Below are 24,981 nucleotides of genomic sequence, written 5' to 3' on the forward strand. Positions count from 1 at the left end.
CTGCTGAGAGGAGTCCCTTTTGCTTTAGCAACAGATTGGTAAGAAGCTACCTAGGCAATCAGGTTGCTCTCTCTCTCTGCTAAATGATCACTAGAATTGATTGGAAAATGGAAAACCAGTTTCATTAAAAATGTTGACATTTGAAAGTTACTTCCATTAATCAGGAAGAAGTTTGCATTTTTTAAAATCTTTTGGTGATTTTGTTTTTAAACTGTGGTGTGCTAGAAAATAAATAGTGTTGCTTCCCCTTGCTCTTTTCCACCTTTTATTCCTTTTTCTTTTTGTCACTTGGTAACTTTCTGTCAAGGTTCCTCCCCCACTCTGAACTCTAGGCTACAGATGTGGGGACCTGCATGAAAACCTCCTAAGCTTACTTTTACCAGCTTAGGTTAAAATTTCCCCAAGGTACAAACTATTTTACCCTTTGCCCTTGGACTTCCACAGCCACCACCAAACGTTTATCTGGGTTTATTTTACTAGGAAAGTGTTGTTTGGAAACATCTTTCCCCCCCCAAAAGCCTCCCAACCTTTGCACCCCACTTCCTGAGGAAGGTTTGGTAAAAATCCTCACCAATTTGCATAGGTGACCAGACCCAAACCCTTGGATCTTAAGAACAATGGGAAAAAAAAGCGTTCTTGAAAAGAAGAATTTTAATAAAAGTAACAATAAAAAGAATCACCTCTGTAAAATCAGGATGGTAAATACCTTACAGGGTATTAGATTCAAAACATAGAGAATCCCTCTAGGCAAAACCTTAAGTTACAAAAAGACACACAGACAGGAATATCCAATCTATTCAGCACAGCTTAATTTCTCAGCGATTTAAAGAAATCATAATCTAACGCACATCTAGCTAGATTACTTACTAAATTCTAAGACTCCATTCCTGTTCTGTCCCCGGCAAAAGCATCACACAGACAGACTCTGTCTCTCCCTCCTCCCAGCTTTTGAAAGTATCTTGTCTCCTCATTGATCATTTTGGTCAGGTACCAGCGAGGTTATCCTAGCTTCTTATCCTAGCTTTACAGGTGAAAGGGTTTTTCCTCTGGCCAGGAGGGATTTTAAAGGTGTTTATCCTTCCCTTTATATTTATGACACTTTCCAAAACTTCCTCAAACTTTGAAAAATTATCATGTGGCAAAGTAACAGGCTTTCATTTTTCCTTTTATCTCTCTGTAACTCTTTCAAAATTATGGGGGGAAGAACTAGGAATTGTGAACAAACTTTAGACATGATAGTTGGCATGTTTTCTGAATCCTGTAAGCTTCTATCCCTTGTAAATGTATAACTTTGCTAGTGGAGATTTTAATGGATATTTTTATCATGCCATTTCAGAATCTCACTAAGCAGTTTGAATCAACAATGTCTATTGGTAGAGAATTTGAAAAGTTAATCACTGATTGTGGCAACCAGGGTTCAGACACCTCAAGGGGAGAATAGAAACTTTAAAAACAAGCAGTTAAACCAACTGATTGCGTATTGTGGTGTTGTACATAAAAAATATGTTGAGTAAGGTTGTTGATAAAATCTTGTAATGCTCTAAACTTAATCACTGAGATATGTGTACAGACTGTGGTTATGAGTTTGCATATAGGTTCTGAGCACAGGTTATTACAATTTCAGCTCCACCTCGCAGTGGCCATTCTGGTAGAGAGGGGCTGCCCGCCCCTCCCCAGATGAGACTAGCTCAAAGCACCTGGCATTGTATAACCCAGGAAAAGACAAATGGTGGACCCTTACACTTAAGGGGAAAACACTGAGACATCTTGGTGATCAAGTAGAGGGCATTTCCCCTGCTCTGACTAACCATGAACCACCCTAGTCTGAGACCAAGCCATGGGGGGAACAATCTGAAAATCTTGTTGAAGGGGTTTCAAGTGAAATCTCTCCAGTAACTGAGGGACAGTCACTTGGTGGGTGCTGTCTGTGACATGCTGAATCCCCCTACAGTTAGGGAATATGCTGGGAAAGTCTTTTATTAGAAAAGGGATTTTTATCTAATTTGACATTTTAAAGGTTGATGTTGCATCTCTGTTTTTTCTGCATGGCTTGTATAGGTTTGTTTCCCTTGCTATTTCATCTATGTGTAAGCAGAGTCAGGATGAGCTCCACCCTGACTTCTGGTGGTGAGATGTGGCAAGTTGTGGAGAAGAACTTCAGGGGCTGATCTCCTTTGCATAGGCACACCCACCCTGCCTAAAATGAGGCCATAGCCATCCAAATGGTCACTTTGGCTGCTGTGGGATCCCCAGTTTCTCCGTTATTGGGGCAGGAAGAATAAATTGTTATTACCCTGATTATGGGAATCAAGGACAGTGGAACTGTACTTGGCCTTTTGTTATGGTGGAGGGACTCACCATCAACTAAGCAGCACTCGCTAGGCAATGGACATGGGTTCCAAAACCCAGTGAATAGCAAGAGGCTGGGGATAGGTATTAATATTTAGTAATATAGGCCTCCTAGTGAGGGCCTTACATGCTAATTGAATTTCCTTCTCTCTCCACTGTGGAATATCAGAGCTAATTTTGATTCCATTAGGAGTCTAGTTACAGGCTGCTGAGCTGAATTCACTTTGGGCTAATGGTGCACTAGCACTGAGGCTCCCCTACTACAAGCTGAAATCACAAAAGAGCTAAACTGACTAAGAGCTGAAATCACTGAGTGTTGTGTTAAGTAGTGGGGGAGCCTGAAGATATATTGTAGAGCAGTTTGTGGGAAGCGGAGTAGAGCAGTTTGTGGGGTGGCTGGTGGAGTGGAGCAGAGTTAAGCCATATAGAGCTGCAAGGTAGTCAGCTTCAGATCATGTAAGGTGCCCCTTACCTCTTCCCCCGCCCCCTCCCATTCCACCCAGGTTGGGAGGTAAAATTCTGCAGATAAACTTTCGAACTCTGGGGCTGCCCTGACCAGGGACAGAGACTTCTGGGTCATTGGACTTTTTGGACTTTGGGTGATTTGGGGTTGCTGGACTCAAGAACCAAAGGGAAAGGACATGCCCCAATTTGCTTGGGGTGGGTTTTTTGCTCATGGGTTGTGTTATGAATCCTGTTTGTGGTGTTTCCCCAACTTAATGCCACATTGTTTCCCTCCTTTATTAAAAGGCTTTTGCTACACTCAGACTCTGTGCTTGCGAGAGGGGAAGTATTGCCTCTTGGAGGCGCCCAGAGGGGGTGGTATACATTTGTCCCAGGTCACTGGGTGGGGGCTCGAGCCGGTTTTGCATTGTGTTATTGGAATGGAATCCCTAGATACTGAACCTGGCCCTTATTGCTGCCAACTCTGGTGGGCAGAAGGGTTACATATGAATCCACAATTTTTCTATTAAATAAATCTCATGTTTATTTTTATGCCAGCAAGGGTCTCTGTTGTGCAAATTGAGGAAAGCTTAGCTGTTAATAAGGGGGAAAGGTGCCCCTTAATCTCTGGGTTTGCGGGTGTCATTTGAGGGGGCTCACCCCGCAAGGCTGATGGTAGCCAGGGCAAGAGCTTTATTCTTATGGGCTGGCTACTGGGGTCAGGGCTCTGCCAGAGCTGGCAAAGCATTAAGGCACCCAAGGTTGCAGGGCAGGCAGGGACAGAACCCCTGACTGGTCTGCGTGATCCCCAAAGTGTCACCATGATGCTCACATAACAGCATAAAAACTGATCTGCATGGTACAGCACAAATGAAATCGAACAAATGCCTGCCTAAAAAGGCTTTGGCTTTCCAGTTTTGGACTGGAAAAAACAGTCAAGGAGGCTGGTTTCTGCTGGGGACGAGTCCAAAACAAACCAGTGTTCAGCTGTTTGTCCCTTCTGGCCTTGAAGTCTGACTTCAACTTGGCTCTCCCACATCCTAGGGAGGCTATAGAGTCACGTTCATACTCAATTCCCGGCCCAATGACTATCTGTTGCCATTCATAATGATGACAATGAATACTCATCGGGCTAGGAAAACTGGGTGAATAACTCTACGGCCTCCTACTTCATCATTAGCCTACATTGTATGAATCCCACCACCTCAGCCTGGGTCCTCAACCCAGCATTTGGGCTGTGACCTCAAGGAGAGGAAGCATTTGAATCAATAGATTAAAGTTTAACAAACGTCATTCTCCTTGTACTGTAGTTTATCGCTTCCCCCAGATACATCCTATGGCAGACATGGAACAGGGAAATCAAACGTCCATCACAGAATTCATCCTCATGGGATTTGGGAATATCCCCAAACTGCGGGTTTTTCTCTTCCTGCTGTTTCTAGCAATCTACTTAGTGATCATGGCCGGGAACATCCTCATCATTGTGGCTGATCAGTACCTTCACACCCCCATGTACTTCTTCCTGGGGAATCTGTCCTGCTTGGAGACCTGCTACACCTCCACCATCCTGACCTGGATGCTGGCCAGTTTCCTGACTGGGGACAGAACCATTTCTGTCAGTGGTTGCCTCACAATATTATTTGTTTGGTTTCTTTGGAGCGACAGAATGTTCTCTCTTAGCTGCAATGTCTTATGATCAGTATTTAGTAATATGCAAACCACTGCATTATGCAGCCCTTATGAATGGCAGTTTATGCCTCCGGCTAGCAGCTGGATCTTGGATGTGTGGATTTTTGACTATTCCCATAATAGTATTTCTTGTGTTAGAATGTACTTTTTGTGGTCCCAATGAAATTGATAACTTTTTCTGTGAATCTACACAAATAATAAATCCCTGCTGCAATGACACCTACCAGATGGAGCTTGTTGTTACCATCCTGGCAGCTTTATTCACTCTGCCCCCCTTTGCATTAACCCTGACATCCTACATGTGCACCATCACCACCACCCTGCGAATCCCTTCCACCACTGGGAGGCAAAAGGCATTTTCTACCTGCTCCTCTCACCTCATCATGGTGACCATTCACTGTGTATCTGCTACCAAAAACCAACACACTGAGAGACCCGAACAAAGTGTTCTTTGTCTGCTACACAATTCTGACTCCTGTGGCCAATCCCTTCATATACAGCCTGAGAAACCACAAGGTCAAGGAAGCCCTGAAAAAAATTGTCAGTAAGTGTCTGGATTTTATGAGAATTCAGAAAACTTTAATCCCTTAGGGCAAAATGGTGTAATACTCATGCTATGTGAACCTTATTTCTCACTCCATTTTTGGTGATATGCGCTTATAACATTTTGAGGATGTGCAAAGTTTTGAAAGTATAAGAGGAATCAATACCAGGACTGTTGGAATAAAATTGAGCTGTATTTTACTTGCTGAATGTGGGTAGATATCTCGATTAATTCCATACACTAAAATAACTTAGGGCTAGATCTACAAAGGGACTTTGGTGTTGCATCGAGTAAGTTTTAGTGCCATGCCAGCCAGTGGGAACCTCAGCCCTGAGTTCGCAGCCAGGATCCCTATACGGTGCATGGGGAGAAGTAGGCAGCTAAGAAAGGGATCCCCAGAGGTCAGCATGTGGAGCAAGGAGCTGCCTCACCTAGCCAAGAGGAAAAATCAGTTAGTGTTGCCTAAGCCCCATCTCTCCCACGGAGTTAGACACTGCCTCTGCTTGGGATTTTCAGCTGGGAACCCCAAGGGGGGAGGGGTGAACTCACCAGGCTGTTGGAGACCCAGGTTCAGTCCCCCCAACTAATATGGAGCAGGGATACGACTGTGGGTTCCCCCACCCCAGGCGAGTGTCCTAGCCACTGGACTGCAGAGTCCTCCTCTGGCCCAAAGCATGTTTAATTAGTTTTACACAGTGGAACAATGTCCTCAGGAGACTCTGAGGGAGCCCCACACCTGATTGTCCTCCATGCCAGTGCACGGGGAACTCACCCAGGAAGAGGGAAACCTAAGTTTAAATGGCTCCTCTTCGGGGGTGGGGGGGAGGGAATTGGACCTGTCTCCCCCACGTCCTGGCTGAATGCCCTAGCCACTGGGATCAGGGTTATAATGGAGGCTTCATGCCCCCCAGCCACTTTGGTTGGGCATAGGCATGCTGGGAGCATGCCTACCGGATTGAGCCCTGCGGGTGAGACAGGCAGGGTCACATCCTAGCTTGAGGCTCCTGTGGGGGTGAGGTATGAGACGAGTGCCTAGACTGAGGTGGCTGTGCATATGTTCACTGGCAGAGACTGGCTCCTACAGTCCTTTAGTGGAAGAGATTTAGCCACCTATGACATCAGGTGTCAGCTGAGCTGGGGTTTTGAGGCTCTCAGTGGTGCCTAAATGCTGGCCGTAAGCACCTGAGTCCCTTTGTGGACCTAGCTCTGAAAACCCAACTTCTGAAGTGACGGATGTTCTTGGACCCATGGCCTCTCAATGAGATTTGTGTTCCTGTGTCGCCAAGGTCGCTTGAGGCCAGATGTACTTAAAGGTATTGAGGTGCCTAGTGGGATTTTCAAAACATCCAGGTGCAGAACATGCCAAATATGGGTTTAGGCCCCAAGATGCTGCTGAAAGTCCTATTGGAGTCTAAATACATTTTAAAATGTATCAGTGAAATCCTTGCTGATCTTAAGCACAAAAAAGAAGCTTACAAGAAGTGGAAGATTGGACAAATGACCAGGGAAGATGATAAAAATATTGCTCAGGCATGTAGGAGTGAAATCAGGAAGGCGAAATAACACCTGGAGTTGCAGCCAGGAAGAGATGTTAAGAGTAACAAGAAGGGTTTCTTCAGGTATGTTAGCAACAAGAAGAAAGTCAAGGAAAGTGTGGACCCCTTAATGAGGGAGGCAACCTAGTGACAGAGGATGTGGAAAAAGCTAATGTACTCAATGCTTTTTTTGCCTCTTTCTTCACGAACAAGGTCAGCTCCCAGACTACTGCACTAGGCAGCACAGCATGGAGAAGAGGTGACCAGCCCTCTGTGGAGAAAGAAGTGGTTCGGGACTATTTAGAAAAGCTGGACGTGCACAAGTCCATGGGGCCGGATGCGTTGCATCCAAAAGTGCTAAAGGAGTTGGCGGATGTGATTGCAGAGCCATTGGCCATTATTTTTGAAAACTCATGGCGATCGGGGGAAGTCCCGGACGACTGGAAAAAGGCTAATGTAGTGCCCATCTTTAAAAAAGGGAAGAAGGAGGATCCGAGGAACTACAGGCCAGTCAGCCTCACCTCAGTCCCTGGAAAAATCATGGAGCAGGTCCTCAAGGAATCAATTCTGAAGCACTTAGAGGAGAGGAAAGTGATCAGGAACAGTCAGCATGGATTCACCAAGGGCAAGTCGTGCCTGACTAATCTAATTGCCTTCTATGACGAGATAACTGGTTCTGTGGATGAAGGGAAAGCAGTGGACGTGTTCCTTGATTTTAGCAAAGCTTTTGACACTGTCTCCCACAGTATTCTTGCCAGCAATTTAAAGAAGTATGGGCTGGATGAATGGACTATAAGGTGGATAGAAAGTTGGCTAGATTGTCGGGCTCAATGGGTAGTGATCAATGGCTCCATGTCTAGTTGGCAGCTGGTATCAAGTGGAGTGCCCCAAGGGTCGGTCCTGGGGCTGGTTTTGTTCAATATCTTCATAAACAATCTGGAGGATGGTGTGGACTGCACCCTCTGCAAGTTTGCAGATGACACTAAATTGGGAGGAGAGGTAGATACGCTGGAGGGTAGAGATAGGATACAGAGGGCCCTAGACAAATTGGAGGATTTGGCCAAAAGAAATCTGAGGTTCAACAAGGACAAATGCAGAGTCCTGCACTTAAGACGGAAGAATCCCATGCAGCGCTACAGACTAGGGACCGAATGGCTAGGCAGCAGTTCTGCAGAAAAGGACCTAGGGGTTACAGTGGACGAGAAGCTGGATCTGAGACAACAGTGTGCCCTTGTTGCCAAGAAGGCCAATGGCATTTTGGGGTGTATAAGCAGGGGCATTGCCAGCAGATTGAGGGATATGATCGTTCCCCTCTATTCGACATTGGTGAGGCCTCATCTGAAGTACGATGTCCAGTTTTGGGCCCACACTACAAGAACCATGTGGAAAAATTGGAAAGAGTCCAGTGGAGGGCAACAAAAATGATTAGGGGACTGGAACACATGAGTTACGAGGAGAGGCTGAGGGAACTGGGATTGTTTAGTCTGCAGAAGAGAAGAATGAGGGGGGATTTGATAGCTGCTTTCAACTACCTGAAAGGGGGTTCCAAGGAGGATGGACCTAGACTGTTCTCAGTGGTAGCAGATGACAGAACAAGGAGTAATGGTCTCAAGTTGCAGTGGGGAAGGTTTAGGTTGGATATTAGGAAAAACTTTTTCACTAGGAGGGTGGTGAAACACTGGAATGCGTTACCTAGGGAGGTGGTGGAATCTCCTTCCTTAGACGTTTTTAAGGTCAGGCTTGACAAAGCCCTGGCTGGGATGATTTGATTGGGGATTGGTCCTGCTTTGAGCAGGGGGTTGGACTAGATGACCTCCTAAGGTCCCTTCCAACCCTGATATTCTATGATTCTGTGAAAATCTGGCTCTTGGGCACTTCTGAAAATTTTACTCCTGGTCTTTAACCTCTCCGATGAGAGCGGAGGGAATCATTACGTTTACAGCTTGGTGGCCCATAGGAGACCAGGACCTCTGCCAAGTGGCCAAGGGCACAGAGTGTGCATAGTTTCATAGGGATCCCCTGGGTTGGATATCTGCACAAGAGCTCACCAGAGGGTGGCATGTGAGATCTGTACTGAGAGCCAATATCACACGGATTGTCATAACTCCTTAAGAATTATCAAGCCAAACATTTCACAAGGATTATGTATCTATACTGAAAATACCATCTTGGGGTTAAGCCAGGTCACCAGGAGGTGACACGCCTCCAGAAATACTTCCTAACTGTAAGGACAGTGGGACAACGGAACAGACGCCTAGGGAGGTTGTGGAAGCTCCTTTACTGGAGGTTTTCAAAAGGAGGCTGGATAGCCAGCTGTCTTGAATGGTTTTGACAAAACAAATCCTTCATCTTGGCAGGGGGTTAGACTAGATGACCCTTGTGGTCCCTTCTAACCCTATAGTTTTATACCTCTGAGATAACAGGATGCTTTTCTCCCTGTCTGGCCATTTGTATATTGTAGGCCTCACCATGGAGGCCTATTTACAGAATGAGCCTGGTGCAAGTTAAGAGATTGCAAAATCGGAGAGGAAACAAAACAGCAGGAGGTGTTGAGAGTCCTTCACTTAGGAGACAAGTTAACAGTGTTTCTCTTATGAAAGGAGGGTCACCACCAGCCTGGCTATAAAGCACAGCAAGGATTTTGAGGGAGCAATACTCTACAAGACACATGTATCTTGTTAACTAAGTTTGGGCTCTAGAATACATGTTATAATTTTTTTATTATAGGTAACCATTTGTTTCCATTACTTGCTACTACTGGAATCTCTAAGCTTTGCTAAATAAACTTCTATTTGTTTTCACTATAAACATATGTAAGTGCTGTGTGTTAAGCAGAGCAGTGATCTGGGATGGAATGGTTAAGCTAAGGTTTTCTGGTTCTTTGGAAGCAGCAGATCTGTGAATATGGCAAGTGTCCAGTGGACCAGGGGCTGGTCACTCCAGGGGGATGCTCTGAGGCCTTGAGCATTGGTATGTGCCTAACGCTAACTGTAAAGTAACAGCAGGGCCTGCAGAGGCCTAGAGAGGAGTGCTTGTGTCGCCCATGGCTAGTGGAGTTGGGGAGCTGACCCCCGGTAGGTACAAACAAGTCTTCCTCACACTGAGGGCAGGCGATGGTGAGGTGCTTCACAGCACTGGATATTACAGGAAGTGTCACAACAAAACTGATTAAATTAGTAAGGTTTTTTTTGGTTTTTAACCAAAATGAGTCTCTCACTGAAATGAACGGCTGAAAAAATTTTATTCAAGTTGAATGAAATTTTTTCAATGTGAATTTAAAACATTTCAAGACATTCCCAATTTTTCCCCCCCAAAACTCTTCACCAAATTCAACCTGAATTCCTGAATAGTTTCACTGCCCTGAAAAATGCATTTTTTTTTTTTTTTTTGGCAAATTTACCATTCACTGAAAAAAGTCTCCTTGCTCTATCTGGGTAATTGTCTACCTGAGCTCTGTGGGAGAGGGGATGCATAGAACATTTGCTCCCCGCTCTCGTAGATTGTGTTGGATACAGGTTGAGTGTAGTGCTGCACAGTGGGATATTTGTTTGAACTCCCAGATTGTGAACTTGGAAACCGCTTGAGAGATGAGGACCCTGGGTGGAGGAATGCTCAGAGGGGTAAGGATGCTGCATGCTCCTTGTCCCAGGTGCTATATAGCTCAGGCCCCGGGTTTCAATGGCATGGCACAGGCTGATGGTGTTGGGAAAGCAATGAAAATGTTGATATGTTGAATAATGACTCCCTGAGAGGGCTCCGGATTGACATCCCTTCGCTAAGTGGCTGCAATGTGTAACAGTCACTAGGTAGCAACATTGCAACTTTTATACTATTTATGCTGCTACAATGTCTAATGGACCTAAGATGGCAAAGCAGTGTCCCAAAGGAGTGGGGCATCTCTGCTACTGGGACAAGGTGAGAGCTGAGAGTAATGTAAGAGAAAAGGGCACCTATCGCTAGGCTTGGGAGAAGTCGGTTTTTATTTGTTTCAATGGATAATATTGATTTAATCCATAAAAATAAAAAATTCTCAAATACATTTTCAGTTGCAGAAAATTATGGGGGATCAGACCGTGGGTGGGTCAGTCAATAGTTATTTAATTACAATACTTGTTGAGACTCAAAAAGTTAAAGCTTTAAACTGTTAAAACACAATTTTTTAACATCCTGTGTCAAAATATACCAAGTAAATATCCTTACATCAAACTCTAAGTTCTCAAGCAGCATTTTTCTTTGCCGATCTGTAAATTTCAATGGTCATCAATGGAATTTTTTTTTCATCAGTTTGTGTGGGTGAAATCAACATTTACCAAGAAAAATCTAATTCTTCGAAGCCGAAGTATAGTTCATCCTTTCCTCTTCTTTACCCTCTACAGAATCCTCCCAGCTCTCACTGATGGCTTCTTATGTCTCGCTCACTATCTATTTTCCACAATAGACTCCCCCATATGTATCCCTTACCCTGTGCTGCCATCTACTGCACAATATATTGTCTTTATCGTTGGTGCTGCCTGGCTATCTAGCAGCCACAGCACCACGGCTGAGAACGCTTTTCTGTAGGTGTCCTTTTCTCTTGGCTCTCAATGGGTGCCAGTAACACAACACGGGGGGGTCCTTATTCTCTGCTGCCACCCAGTGGCAGCAAATGTAGAGTGTAGCTGCCCCTTTTCATAGTCCTTATCTTCCACTCTCCTCTAGCAGTCATTACACAGTATAACAGCCTGTTCCCTCTTCCTTATCTCCTGTCATCTAGGGGTATTCCCAGAGTAAAATGGTCCTTTCTCCTTTCATTACACTCTGCTGCTACCCAGTAGCCATTGTATAATACAGTTGTATCTCTGGCCAGGTCTAAACAGAAATGTTTACCAGTATAGTAATGTTGGTTAGGTTTTTTTAATGATGCTTCTACCCCAGCAAAATCCCTAGCGTAGACCGGGTATAACAAAAAATGTGCTCTTACAAATATAGCTTATTTCTTTCAGAAAACCCATCTATTTAAGCTCTACAAGCAAAATCACTTTCTTGCTGGTAAAAGCCATGTCTGAGGTAGGAAGACTTTCAGGGATAGCTCTGCCCACCAACCTTATTCTAGTTTGTGCTTGATTTCATACCAGTATAACTTTGTCTGTTAGGGGTGTGATTTTTTTTTTAACCAATATAATTATACTGGCACAAGCCCTTATACCTGGCAGTTACAGCAATGCAAAGATTCCTTATACCAGTATAGCTCTGGCTACAATTCACCAAAATATCATTATCCAAATTCAGCAGGTAAACTACAGTTCAAGTTTATTCTGATTGTAATGATCCCAGTACTGACTCCTCTTACCTGTTTAAATCTTTGCACATCCGCAAATGTTATAAGCGCACGTGACCAAAGACTGAGCGAGAAGTAAGGGCTACACAGCATCTGAGTATCAAACAGCAAAGCAGCTGCGCTCGTCACCATTTCATCTTTTTTTTTAAAGTGAGATTTCTGAATTCTCAGACAATCTAGACCAGGGTTTCTCAACCTGTGGGTCGAGACCAAAAATTGTCACCAGAATGTTTCAAAGGTGGGGTGGCAGCTCCTGTCCCACAGGGCTGGCTGGGCTCGTCTCCCTGCTCCAGGCACTGCAAGCTCGGTACAGAGGTGGTGCCAGCCCATTGGGGGCCCTAAGCAGGAATATTTGGGGGGACCCCCCCACAGCACATATACTAATAACTAATAGGGGCCCCCTTGAGCTGCTCAGGGCCCTAAGCGATTGCTTAGTCTGCTTACGCCTAGTATCAGCTCTGCTCTGGTGTCCCAGCACCACTCAGGCTTGGCCCAGGCGTCATGATGGCAGGAGTCCAGGTAGGCCAAATCTGAGTGAGTGGCACTGCACCCCCATGAGCCAGGTCACACCTCTGGTCACACAGATTTGGTCCAGTCAGGGGGCGGGGCCAAATCTGAGCAGCGCTGCAACCCCGGAGGTTGCAATGCCCAGAGCGGAGAGCCAAGCCCAGCCAGCCCTACAGCACAGGAGCTGCAGAAGCCGCCACTTTGGGTCCTGCCCAGTACTCACCCCAACTACCCTAGGGGGCAGGACCCAACCAAAACCACCCTAGGGCCCCCCTCACAGCCTGTTTACTGGGTCGCGACAGGCCATAAACATTTACAAATGGGTCCGGAGCCCAAAAAGGTTGAGAACCACTGATCTACACACTTACTGACAATTTTTCTCAGGGTTTCCTTCATCTTTGTTTCTCAGGCTGTACATGAAGGGATTGGCGATAGGAGTCTGAATTGTGCAGCAGACAGAGAACACTTTATTCAGGTCTCTCAGTGTGTTGGGTTTTGGTAGCAGATACAGTGATTATGGTCTCACGGTGAGGTGAGCAGAGCAGGTAGAGCAGCCTTTTGCCTCCCAGTGGTGGAAGGGATTCTCAGGATGGTGGAGATGATACACACGTAGGATGCCAGGGTTAATGCAAATGGGGCAGAGTGAGTAAAGCAGCCAGGATGGTGGTTACAAGCTCTAGCTGGTAGGTGTCACTGCAGCAGAGATTTATTATTTTTGTAGATTCTCAGAAGAAATGTTGATTTTTATTGGGGCCACAAAGATAATTGTGATGTGAAGGACATTGGTGTGGTGCCAGCCAGAAGCCCACTTATCCAAGACCCACTTGCTAGCTGTTGGCATAAACTGCTATTTATAAGGGCTGCATAATGCAGTGGTTTGCATATTGCTAAATACCAATCATAAGACATTGCAGCTAAGAGAACATTCTGTAGCCCCAAAGAAACTAACAAAATAAAATTGTCATACAGCCTCTGACTGAAATCGTTCTGTCCCCAGTCAGGAGACTGGCCAGCATCCTGGGCAGGACGGCAGAAGTGTAGCAGGTCTCCAAGCAGGACAAGTTCCCCAGGAAGAAGTACATGGGGGTGTGTGAAGATGCTGATCAGTCACAGCTAGTGTAACAATGAAGATGTTCCCAGCCACAGTCACTATGTAGATTGCTAGAAATAGCAGGAAGAGAAGGATCTGCAGCTCAGGGAGATTCCCAAATCCCAGGAGGATGAATTCTGTGATGGATGTTTGATTTCCCCCTTCTGTGTCTGCCATGGTCTGTATCTGGGGGAGATAAAACAAACTCTCCAAGATAATGAGGATACAGCATTTGTTAAACTTTAAAAACGATACATTTAAAAACATTTATATTCAAATGCCCCCATCGCCTTCTGGCTACCATCCCAGACATTGGCTCGAGAACACAAACTGGGGCAGTGGCATTCATACAATGGAGGTTGATGCTGAACTACCAGGCTGCAGAATCGTTCTAAGGCCACGTCTACACTGGAATTACTCCGCTGTAGCTGCGCTGCTGTCGTGTAGACACTTAGTACAGCGATGGAAGGGGTTCTTCTGTCGCTGTAGTAAAATCCACCTCTCCAAGAGGCGGTAGGCAGGTCGACTGCAGAACTCTTCTGGTGACCACAGCGAGGTTTAGGCTGGATTAGCTACATCAGACAGGGCATGACATTTTTCACAGCCCTGAGCAATGTAGTTAGGTGAGTTTAACTTTGTAGTGTAGACCAGCCTTTACTCTCCTTTTCTGACCACATTACTATTCATTGTCATTATGAAAGACTCTCCCAATGGATGGTCATTTGGGCCAAGGACAGCCTGTGAAAGTGACTCTCTAGCCCAGTGGCTAGGGCTGTCACTTAGGGTGTGGGTGAGAAGTCCATGCCCCAAAGATGACTTAATTATTTAGTGGAATGGCTCCGAGAGGAGAGATTGAGAACACCCCTTGGCTCAGTGTCTAGGGCATTTGCCTGCAACGTTAGAGATCCCTATTCAAATCTCTTCTCGTGTGGCCACAGGGGGAGTGGAACCTGGGTCTCCACACCCCAGCTGAGCACCTTAGCCACTGGACTAAAGCTTATAAGTGAGCGACTTCAGCCTTCTCCTCCAGCTGGTTTGTGAATCTCTTGCTTTGCCCTTGTCAAAATTCCTGAAATGCAAAACAAAAACAATTTGGGACAAAATTAAGTGTTTCCTCTTGTTGCAACATCCCGGAGACGTTTCCAGTCAAAGGTTCCCGTTTTGTTTTGTTTTTCAGCTCAACTTTTTTTACTTTGACTTTTCAGTTCACCGTGTCACTTTGGGTTTGACCAGAAACTATACGGATATATATTCTTTTCTGAAATTGCCAGTGAACTGAAAACCCCATGATTTGCGCAGCTCTATCAATGACATTTGAAAGTGTGTGAGCAAAACTGACACAGCAATGTGCTGCTAAGTCAGACTCAGATTTGAGTATAGATCCTGATGCATCTGGTTTAAAAACAGATTTAGCCTTGCTCCCCAGAATCGGCTCCAAGAAGCCGTCACTCATGGCTTGTAATGGGTATGTCAGCTCCCCAGGAGGAGTCTGGCAAATGGAGGTGTGCAGAGGGGCTTCCCTTCAAAAATTTCGCCTCTTCCCCAGCAGAACCCAATGCTCCATGAATGTGGCTTTGCCAGTCCAAAACCTCACCTCTGAAGCCTTTTTAGGCAGGCATTTGTTTGATTTCATTTGTGTTGTACCATGCAGATCGGTTTTTATGTTGCTATATGATCATCACTAACTTTTGGATTTCTCTGCTAATGGATATGATTCAATATGTTTAGCGACATTCTGAAAACTGAACAATAAAATCTCCATTAATATCCACACGAGCAAAGTCGTTCATTTAGAAGGGATATAAACTCACAGGATTCTGAAAATGTGCCAGCTATCATGTCTAAGGGTTTTGGTTTTTTCACATTTCCTTTTATCCTTGTTCCTTTTCTCACTCTGAACTTCTGCAACTTTGAAGAAGTTAGAGGGAAGAGGAAAAATTCAAGTCTGTTACTTTGCCACTTTTTTGCAACTTTTCAAACTTTGAGGAAGTTTTAGAAAGTCACTGAGGGTATGTCTACACTACAAAATTAGGTCGAATTTATAGAAGTCGTTTTTTTAGAAATCGGTTTTATATATTCGAGTGTGTGTGTCCCCACAGAAAATGCTCTAAGTGCATTAACTCGGCGGAGTGCTTCCACAGTACCGAGGCTAGAGTCGACTTCCGGAGTGTTGCACTGTGGGTAGCTATCCCACAGTTCCCGCAGTCTCCTCTGCCCATTGGAATTCTGGGTTGAGATCCCAATGCCTGATGGGGCTAAAACATTGTCGCGGGTGGTTCTGGGTACATCTCGTCAGGCCCCCCTTCCCTCCCTCCCTCCGTGAAAGCAGCAGCAGACAATCGTTTCACGCCTTTTTTCTTGAATTACCTGTGCAGACGCCACACCATGGCAAGCGTGGAGCCCGCTCAGGTAACCGTCACCATATGTCTCCTGGGTGCTGGCAGACGTGGTATTGTATTGCTACACAGCAGCAGCAACCCATTGCCTTGTGGCAGCAGACGGTACAGTAGGACTGGTAGCCGTCATCGTCATGTCCGAGGTGCTCCTGGTCGCCTCTGTGAGGTCGATCAGGAGCGCCTGGGCGGACATGGGTGCAGGGACTAAATTTGGAGTGACTTAACCAGGTCATTCTCTTTAGTCCTGCAGTCAGTCCTATTGAACCATCTTATGGTGAGCAGGCAGGCGATACAGATTGCTAGCAGTCCTACTGCACCATCTTCTGCCGAGCAGCCATGAGATGTGGATGGCTTGCAGTCCTTCTGCACCGTCTGCTGCCAGCCATAGATGTAAAAGATAGATGGAGTGGATCAAAACAAGAAATAGACCAGATTTGTTTTGTACTCATTTGCTTCCCCCTCCTCCCCCGTCTAGGGGACTCATTCCTCTAGGTCACACTGCAGTCACTCACAGAGAAGGTGGAGCGAGGTAAATCTAGCCATGTATCAATCAGAGGCCAGACCAACCTGCTTGTTCCAATAAGAACAATTACTTAGGTGCACCATTTCTTATTGGAACCCTCCGTGAAGTCCTGCCTGAAACACTCATTGATGTAAAGCCACCCCCTTTGTTGATTTTAATTCCCTGTAAGCCAACCCTGTAAGCCATGTCATCAGTTGCCCCTCCCTCCGTCAGAGCAATGGCAGACAATCGTTCCGCGCCTTTTTTCTGTGCGGACGCCATACCAAGGCAAGCATGGAGGCCGCTCAGCTCACTTTGGCAATTAGGAGAACATTAAACACCACACGCATTATCCAGCAGTATATGCAGCACCAGAACCTGGCAGAGCGATACCGGGCGAGGAGGCGATGTCAGCACGGTCACGTGAGTGATCAGGACATGGACACAGATTTCTCTGAAAGCATGGGCCCTGCCAATGCATGCATCATGGTGCTAATGGGGCAGGTTCATGCTGTGGAACGCTGATTCTGGGCTCGGGAAACAAGCACAGACTGGTGGGACCACATAGTGTTGCAGGTCTGGGACGATTCCCAGTGACTGTGAAACTTTTGCATGCGTAAGGGCACTTTCATGGAACTTTGACTTGCTTTCCCCTGCCCTGAAGCGCATGAATACCAAGATGAGAGCAGCCCTCACAGTTGAGAAGCGAGTGGCAATAGCCCTGTGGAAGCTTGCAACGCCAGACAGCTACCGGTCAGTCGGGAATCAATTTGGAGTGGGCAAATCTACTGTGGGGGCTGCTGTGATGCAAGTAGCCCACGCAATCAAAGATCTGCTGATATCAAGGGTAGTTACCCTGGGAAATGTGCAGGTCAGAGTGGATGGCTTTGCTGCAATGGGATTCCCTAACTGTGGTGGGGCCATAGACGGAACCCATATCCCTATCTTGGCACCGGAGCACCAAGCCGCCGAGTACATTAACCGCAAGGGGTACTTTTCAATAGTGCTGCAAGCTCTGGTGGATCACAAGGGACGTTTCACCAACATCAATGTGGAATGGCCGGGAAAGGTACATGACGCTCGCATCTTCAGGAACTCTGGTCTGTTTCAAAAGCTGCAGGAAGGGACTTTCTTCCCAGACCAGAAAATAACTGTTGGGGATGTTGAAATGCCTATAGTTATCCTTGGGGACCCAGCCTACCCTTTAATGCCATGGCTCATGAAGCCGTACACAGGCAGCCTGGACAGTAGTCAGGAGCTGTTCAACTACAGGCTGAGCAAGTGCAGAATGGTGGTAGAATGTGCATTTGGACGTTTAAAGGCGCGCTGGCGCAGTTTACTGACTCGCTTAGACCTCAGCGAAACCAATATTCCCACTGTTATTACTGCTTGCTGTGCACTCCACAATATCTGTGAGAGTAAGGGGGAGACATTTATGGCGGGGTGGGAGGTTGAGGGAAATCGCCTGGCTGCTGGTTACACGCAGCCAGACACCAGGGTGGTTAGAAGAGCACAGGAGGGCGCGGTACGCATCAGAGAAGCTTTGAAAACCAGTTTCATGACTGGCCAGGCTACGGTGTGACAGTTCTGTTTGTTTCTCCTTGATGAAACCCCCCCCTCCCCTTGGTTCACTCTACTTCCCTGTAAGCTAACCACCCTCCCCTCCTCCCTTCGATCACCGCTTGCAGAGGCAATAAAGTCATTGTTGCTTCACATTCATGCATTCTTTATTCATTCATCACACAAATAGGGGGAAGACTACCAACGTAGCCCAGGAGGGGTGGTGGAGGAGGGAAGGAAAATGCCACACAGCACTTTAAAAGTTTACAACTTTAAAATTTATTGAATGCTTCTGTTTTTTGGGCAATCCTCTGTGGTGGAGTGGCTAGTTGGCCAGAGGCCCCCCCACAGTGTTCTTGGGCGTCTGGGTGTGGAGGCTATGGAACTTGGGGAGGAGGGTGGTTGGTTACACAGGGGCTGTAGTCGCAGTCTGTGCTCCAGCTGCCTTTGCTGCAGCTCAGCCATACACTGGAGCATACTAGTTTGATCCTCCAGCAGCCTCAGCATTGAATCCTGCCTCCTCTCATCACGCTGCCGCCACATTTGAGCTTCAGCCCTCTCTTCAGCCCGCCACCTCTCCTCCCAGTCATTTTGTGCTTTCCTGCACTCTGACATTATTTGCCTCCACGCATTCGTCTGTGCTCTGTCAGTGTGGCAGGACAGCATGAGCTCAGAAAACATTTCGTCACGAGTGCGTTTTTTTTTTTCTTTCTAATCTTCACTAGCCTCTGGGAAGGAGAAGATCCTGTGATCATTGAAACACATGCAGCTGGTGGAAGGAAAAAAAAGGGACAGCGGTATTTAAAAAGACACAGTTTATAAAATAATGGCTACACTCTTTCAGGGTAAACCTTGCTGTTAACATTACATACATAGCACATGTGCTTTCGTTACAAGGTCGCATTTTGCCTCCCCCCACCGCGTGGCTACCCCCTCAACCTTCCCCGCTCCCTGTGGCTAACAGCGGGGAACATTTCTGTTCAGGCATAGGCAAACAGCCCAGCAGGAACAGGCACCTCTGAGTGTCCCCTGAAGAAAAGCACCCTATTTCAACCAGGTGACCATGAATGATATCTCACTCTCCTGAGGATAACACAGAGAGATAAAGAACGGATGTTGTTTGAACGCCAGCAAACATACACTGCAATGCTTTGTTGTACAATGATTCCCGAGTATGTGTTACTGGCCTGGAGTGGTAAAGTGTCCTACCATGGACGACGCAATAAGGCTGCCCTCCCCAGAAACCTTTTGCAAAGGTTTTGGGAGTACATCCAGGAGAGCCACGAATGCCAGGGCAAATTAATCCTTTCACATGCTTGCTTTTAAACAATGTATAGTATTTAAAAGGTACACTCACCGGAGGTCCCTTCTCTGCCTGCTGGGTCCAGGAGGCAGCCTTGGGTGGGTTTGGGGGGTACTGGCTCCAGGTCCAGGGTGAGAAACAGTTCCTGGCTGTCAGGAAAACCGGTTTCTCCGCTTGCTTGCTGTGAGCTATCTACAACCTCATCATCATCATCATTTTCGTCCCCAAAACCTGCTTCCGTGTTGCCTCCATCTCCATTGAAGGAGTCAAACAACATGGCTGGGGTAGTGGTGGCTGAACCCCCTAAAATGGCATGCAGCTCATCATAGAAGTGGCATGTTTTGGGCTCTGACCCGGAGCGGCCATTCACCTCTCTGGTTTTCTGGTAGGCTTGCCTCAGCTCCTTAAGTTTCACGCGGCACTGCTTCAGGGCCCTGTTATGGCCTCTGTCCTTCATGTTCTGAGAGATTTTGACAAAGGTTTTGGCATTTAGAAAACTGGAACAGAGTTCTGATAGCATAGATTCCTCCCCTCATACAGCGATCAGATCCCGTACCTCCCGTTCAGTCCATGCTGGAGCTCTTTTGCGAGTCTGGGAGTCCATCATGGTCACCTCTGCTGATGAGCTCTGCATGGTCACCTGCAGCTTGCCACATTGGCCAAACAGGAAATGAGATTCAAAAGTTCGTGATTCTTTTCCTGTCTACCTGGCCAGTGCATCTGAGTTGAGAGTGCTGTCCAGAGCGGTCACAATGGAGCACTCTGGGATAGCTCCCGGAGGCCAATACCGTTGAATTGTGATCACAGTACCCCAAATTCGACCTGGCAAGGCTGATTTAAGCGCTAATCCACTTGTCAGGGGGTGGAGTAAGGAAATCGATTTTAAGAGCCCTTTAAGTCGAAATAAAGGGCTTCATCGTGTGGACGGGTGCAGGTTTACACCGATTTAACGCAGCTAAATTCGACCTAAAGTCCTAGTGTAGACCAGGGCTTAGGCAGCTCTGAAAATCTCAGCTGTAAACCTTATTTCTAGAATTAGTGTTATTTCTTGACTGTCAGCATAACATTCCCCCACTAAAAAGAGTGATTTTAGGATTAGACGTGTCTTCCCTCTCCAGAACTTTCCCTTTGAGATTAGAAATTTGACTCTAAGGTTTATTTGTAGACAACGTCCGAATACTAACTTTCCCTTGTCTGTTACGTTCCCCACAGCAGATGTGCCTCAAGAGACTGCACCTTCCCACAGAAGGATATTTAGTGAATCAGAAAAGATCCTCCCCATTTGGTGGAGGGTATGAAGCACATGGCACATTATCAGATATAACAGAGCCATGGTAGCCCATCTAGGCTATGTTTAATTTACTGGGAACATGGAAGTACATGAATGCAGTGGGCAGAGAAGAGGGACTGAATAACCTGGATCACAGTGTCTGAAATCCTGAGTGAGGAGGTTACAGACTCCAGCTGCTGATGGAGGTTAATCAACCTTTTCCTCCCTGCTTCTTGAAGCCATGTAAGTTTGCTAGGTAACTAATTCCATTGGAACCTAAGGGGAATTTGGCAATGATCTTTCTTAAACTCCCAACCCAACAGAATTTGAAAGAAGGAAAGACCTCTCAGGTCACTGCTATCTTAGCTCTTTGTATGGCCCCCATCACCAGGGTATCTGGGCACCTCATAGAACTGAATGTAGCTATCTTCCCACCTCCCTGTGAGGTGCTATTGCCCCTGCTTCACAGACGGGGACCTGACGCCCAGAGGGACAGATTTATAGAGGTATTTCAGCACCTAAAGACAGCAGACACCCCTAGTGGGATTTGTAATCAATGGGAGTTTGGTACCACACCTACTCGGGCACCAATGTGCATTTTTAGGTACCTACCGGCCTTTGGAAATCCTGCCCTGAATGTCACAAAGGAGTTTGTGACAAAGGAGGGAACTGAACCAACATCTGCCAAGTCCAAAGTGAGATCTTCAAACACTGGAGCATCCTTCAGTCCACTTTAAAGTGTCCTCCCTACTAAATACAGGATTGTACCCTTCATGGCAGCTCCCACCTCACTGCAGCATTGAGAGCATTAGTGAGATGATGGGTAAAGCAGAGCTGATGTTTGCTGCTGTGCTCAGGGTGCCTACACTGGCTATAAGAAGACTGGGCAGAATTTGATATTTTTCTTTTTGTGCCCTTTAGACGGTTAATATTGGGATTTTTTAAAAGATTTTTCTAACTTTTAAGTATTAATTTTTTTACAGCTGCAGGAAATACAGTGGGGGGCAGGGTTGGGATCAGGGTTAGGGCAGGGCTGCAGGGGACTCCCAGCAGTGACAGCGGAGACGCTGGTGGCTCATGCACTGCCGAGGGGTCCAAGACACCACGGTGAAAGGGGCAGGGAAGGCGGCTGCTCTGGCCCAGTGGAGCAGAGATCCTGGGCCAGGGCTGTGAGGAGGGGGAGAACGATGAGCCCCGGGCAGTGGCAGAGGCCACCCTGTTGAATGGCTCCATCCATGGGCAGAAGCCATCCAACAGCGGGGTGGCCTCCGTCATAGCCAGGGACAACTCCTCCATCTCACAGCCCAGGCTCAGGGTCTCAGCTCTGGCTCGCCAAGACCACAGCCTGCCCTGCACCTTGTGCCTTCAGGGATGGGTGTCACCAGCCCTGCAGCCATACAGGGAGCCCTGTGCACCTCTGCTGTCACTGCCCCACCCGCTCACCGCAGTGAGAGCGGGGGGCAGAGGGTCCCTGCCCGGCCACAGGGCCAGTGACTCCCATCCCTGCCGGCGCGATGCAGAGGGGAGGCTGCACTAATGATGCCTGTTACCGATATTTTTTTATTTGGTTTTGCTGCGTCAGCTGATATCAACGTTTACCAACATCTGTCAATGGAAATCAAATCCTGCCGAGCCAAACTATAAGTGTCAAAGAAGGCTAAAGGCGTTAGCTGTCCAAATCCCTTGAAATCAAAGGGTCCCATCCTTGAAGTCGTGGGAAATTTTATCTTTGACATCCACAAGAGAAGGCTCAGACTGAACAGAATTATTTCCGGTTTGTAAAAATAACTCTGTGCAGAATCAGGTCCTTACTTAGCATTTAATAAGGATTAGTAAATTGGTCCAATAAAAGATATATTACCTCATCCACCTTGTCTCAGTAATGGCAAGAGACAGTAATGGCAGATACAACAGCCACAAACAAAGGGAGAATTCATATCTTTTAAAACAAATATAAAGGGGGAAAAAAAGAATAAAAGGTAGTGCTGATAGAAAAATATTTCATCAGAATTTTTTTATCAGAAAAATATCAACTCCTCAAGATGGAAATGTTCCCATGGGACCATATTTTATTTCTAGGAAACTTTGTTTCCTAAAGAAAGTTATTGTATATTGTTTTATAAAATGAAATAAAATTAAAAAAAATTACTTTAAAATATACAAATAAAATACAATACAAATATAAAAAAACAAGTAATCTAAAAATGTATTTTATTTCTAGCTATATATTTTAAAGTCAATTAGAATGAAAACCAACATTTGAAATCATGGAATTGCCCATGAAATGGAAATTTAGGTTCTCCACTTCTCTAATAATATGAAAATGTTTCTTACAAATTTCAAACAGAACTCATTCACGCAAAAGAGTGTAAATCTTTAGCTAAATTGGTGGTTTCTAGCTGTTTTTTTTTTTTTTTTTTTAAATAAAGTTTGGGTAACTGTGTGGTCAGCAGTAACATTTCCACCACTGGGGGCTAACTGCAGAGATTTCAGATTTTCCTTTCTGCATAAGATGGTCACCTGGCTGGGTCTTTAGATGCAGAGTATCCTACTGCAGAACTATGAAATGTTGTTATCATAGGGGTGGACAGGTAGTCCTATTTGTTTAGGATACAATTTTCAAAAGGCGCTAATAGAATTAGGCTACCCATTTCCCTTACAATTCACTTGCAGTTTGCTGCCCACCCATTGCAATTCCCAGCCCTATTTGCTTGGTTGGTTTCTTTTTTTGTGACTTCCCATAAAATCCTGACCCATTTCAGCAGTGGAACTCCAGCCTATTTTGTTCTGCGTTTAGACACCAGGAAGTGGTGCATGTGACTATGTGAACCAATATCTTTCTAATCTGTCTCCTCTATGTGTGTGTCTGTACTGTTGTATCTGAGCCCCATCACAATAGTATTTGAGTGCTTGGTGCCGTCTGTCAAGGTACTGCACAGGTTTTCAGAGAGATTCACATTTTTTTAACCTGCAGTCTGCTCAGATATGAAATCTGTCCCAGGGATCAAGAGAAATGGCATTTCCCCTCCCCTGGACTCCATTCTCCACTCCATTATTGTTCCAGTAGCCAGCAGAGGGAGACAATGAAAACAATGCTAACATTTTATTAAGTGAATGTTGTCCATTTATGTCACTGAGTTATTTTCTTTCCCGTAGACACGCGCCATGGCGAACCCAGAACAGGGAAATCAAACGTTCATCACAGAATTCATCCTTCTGGGATTCGGCACTCTCCCTGAACTTCAGATCCTTTTCCTGCTGTTTCTGATGATCTACATTGCAACCGTGGCCATTAACCTCCTCATTGTGGCGCTAGTTGTGACAGATCAGTGCCTTCACACCCCCATGTACTTCTTCCTGGGGAACTTGTCCTGCTTGGAGACCTACTACACCTCGACCATCCTGCCAGGGATGCTGGTCGGTCTCCTGACTGAGGACAGGACTATTTCATTCAATGCATGTGTCACACAGTATTATTTCTTTGGTTCTATGGCTGCCACAGAATGCCTTCTCTTAGCCGTGATGTCTTATGATCGGTATTTAGCCATCCACAAACCACTTCACTATGCAGCCTGTATGAGAGGCAGGTCTTGCCTCCAGCTTGCAGGTGGCGCTTGGATAGGTGGCTTCCTAGGTAATAGCATAACAACATTGTCGATATCACAGTTAACTTTCTGTGGCCCCAATGGTATTGACCATTTCTTTTGTGATCTTATCCCCCTTGTAAAACTCTCCTGCAATGATCCTCAGCTGATGGAAATGTTGACTTTCACACTCTGCTTGATTTTCACACTGGTCCCATTCCTACTTACCTTGATGTCCTACATCTGCATCATTATGACCATCCTAAGAATCCCTTCCACCATGGGGAGGCAAAGGGCCTTTTCCACCTGCTCCTCCCACCTCATTGTGGTGACCATTTATTATGGAACTCTACTGATTGCCTATATGTTCCCAGCAACCAACACGCTGAGAGACCTCAGGAAAGTTCTCTCTGTCATCTACACTATCCTGACTCCCCTGGTCAATCCACTCATCTACAGCCTGAGAAACAAAGAGGTCAAGGAGGCCCTGAGGAAAGCTCACAGGAAATGCAGGGTTGGACAATGCTAGCTGATAGTTTGCTTAGGTTGAAATGAAATAGATAGGTTTGATTCTGCCCCTAAAATCAGACCACTAAAGTTAAAAGGTCACATTTCCATTCTCTTCAATGGGCTTCATGTCATGCTCCTAGGAGAAATGGAGGTGCATAGACCTTTTAAAAACCTGTTACCCTGTTATTTTTAGGACCAATATTAGATACCACAGGTGAGGTACAACTCAGCTGGTGGGAGACTTGAACTGGTGGCTACTCAAAATAAAGAGAACAAACAGAGATTGGGCTCAGTGGGAGGGTGCAGGCTAAAAGGATGCAAATGAATGCTGAGCATCCATCCCTTGTAGGGTGAGATAAACTAAAAAAGTTAATTACACAA

At 46.0% G+C, this 24,981-nt stretch overlaps 1 protein-coding gene and 1 pseudogene across 2 annotated transcripts; both read left to right on the forward strand.

The window, feature by feature from the left end:
- LOC102930697 (olfactory receptor 1020) lies at nt 1-24,727 on the forward strand. Of its 2 annotated transcripts, none has more exons than XM_043528655.1 (2): nt 1-38; nt 23,663-24,727. In XM_043528655.1, exon 2 carries the CDS (start codon nt 23,672-23,674, stop codon nt 24,617-24,619), a length of 948 nt encoding a protein of 315 aa, XP_043384590.1. In that variant the 5' UTR covers nt 1-38; nt 23,663-23,671; the 3' UTR covers nt 24,620-24,727. The 2 variants fall into 2 exon arrangements, with proteins under 2 accessions (XP_043384590.1, XP_043384589.1); XM_043528654.1 differs by lacking the exon at nt 1-38 and adding an exon at nt 20,456-20,712.
- LOC122462929 lies at nt 4,117-5,073 on the forward strand (annotated as a pseudogene).
- Nucleotides 24,728-24,981: the final 254 nt, after the last annotated feature.

This window comes from Chelonia mydas, chromosome 14 (genome assembly GCF_015237465.2).
Source record: "Chelonia mydas isolate rCheMyd1 chromosome 14, rCheMyd1.pri.v2, whole genome shotgun sequence".
Lineage (NCBI taxonomy): Eukaryota > Metazoa > Chordata > Testudines > Cheloniidae > Chelonia > Chelonia mydas.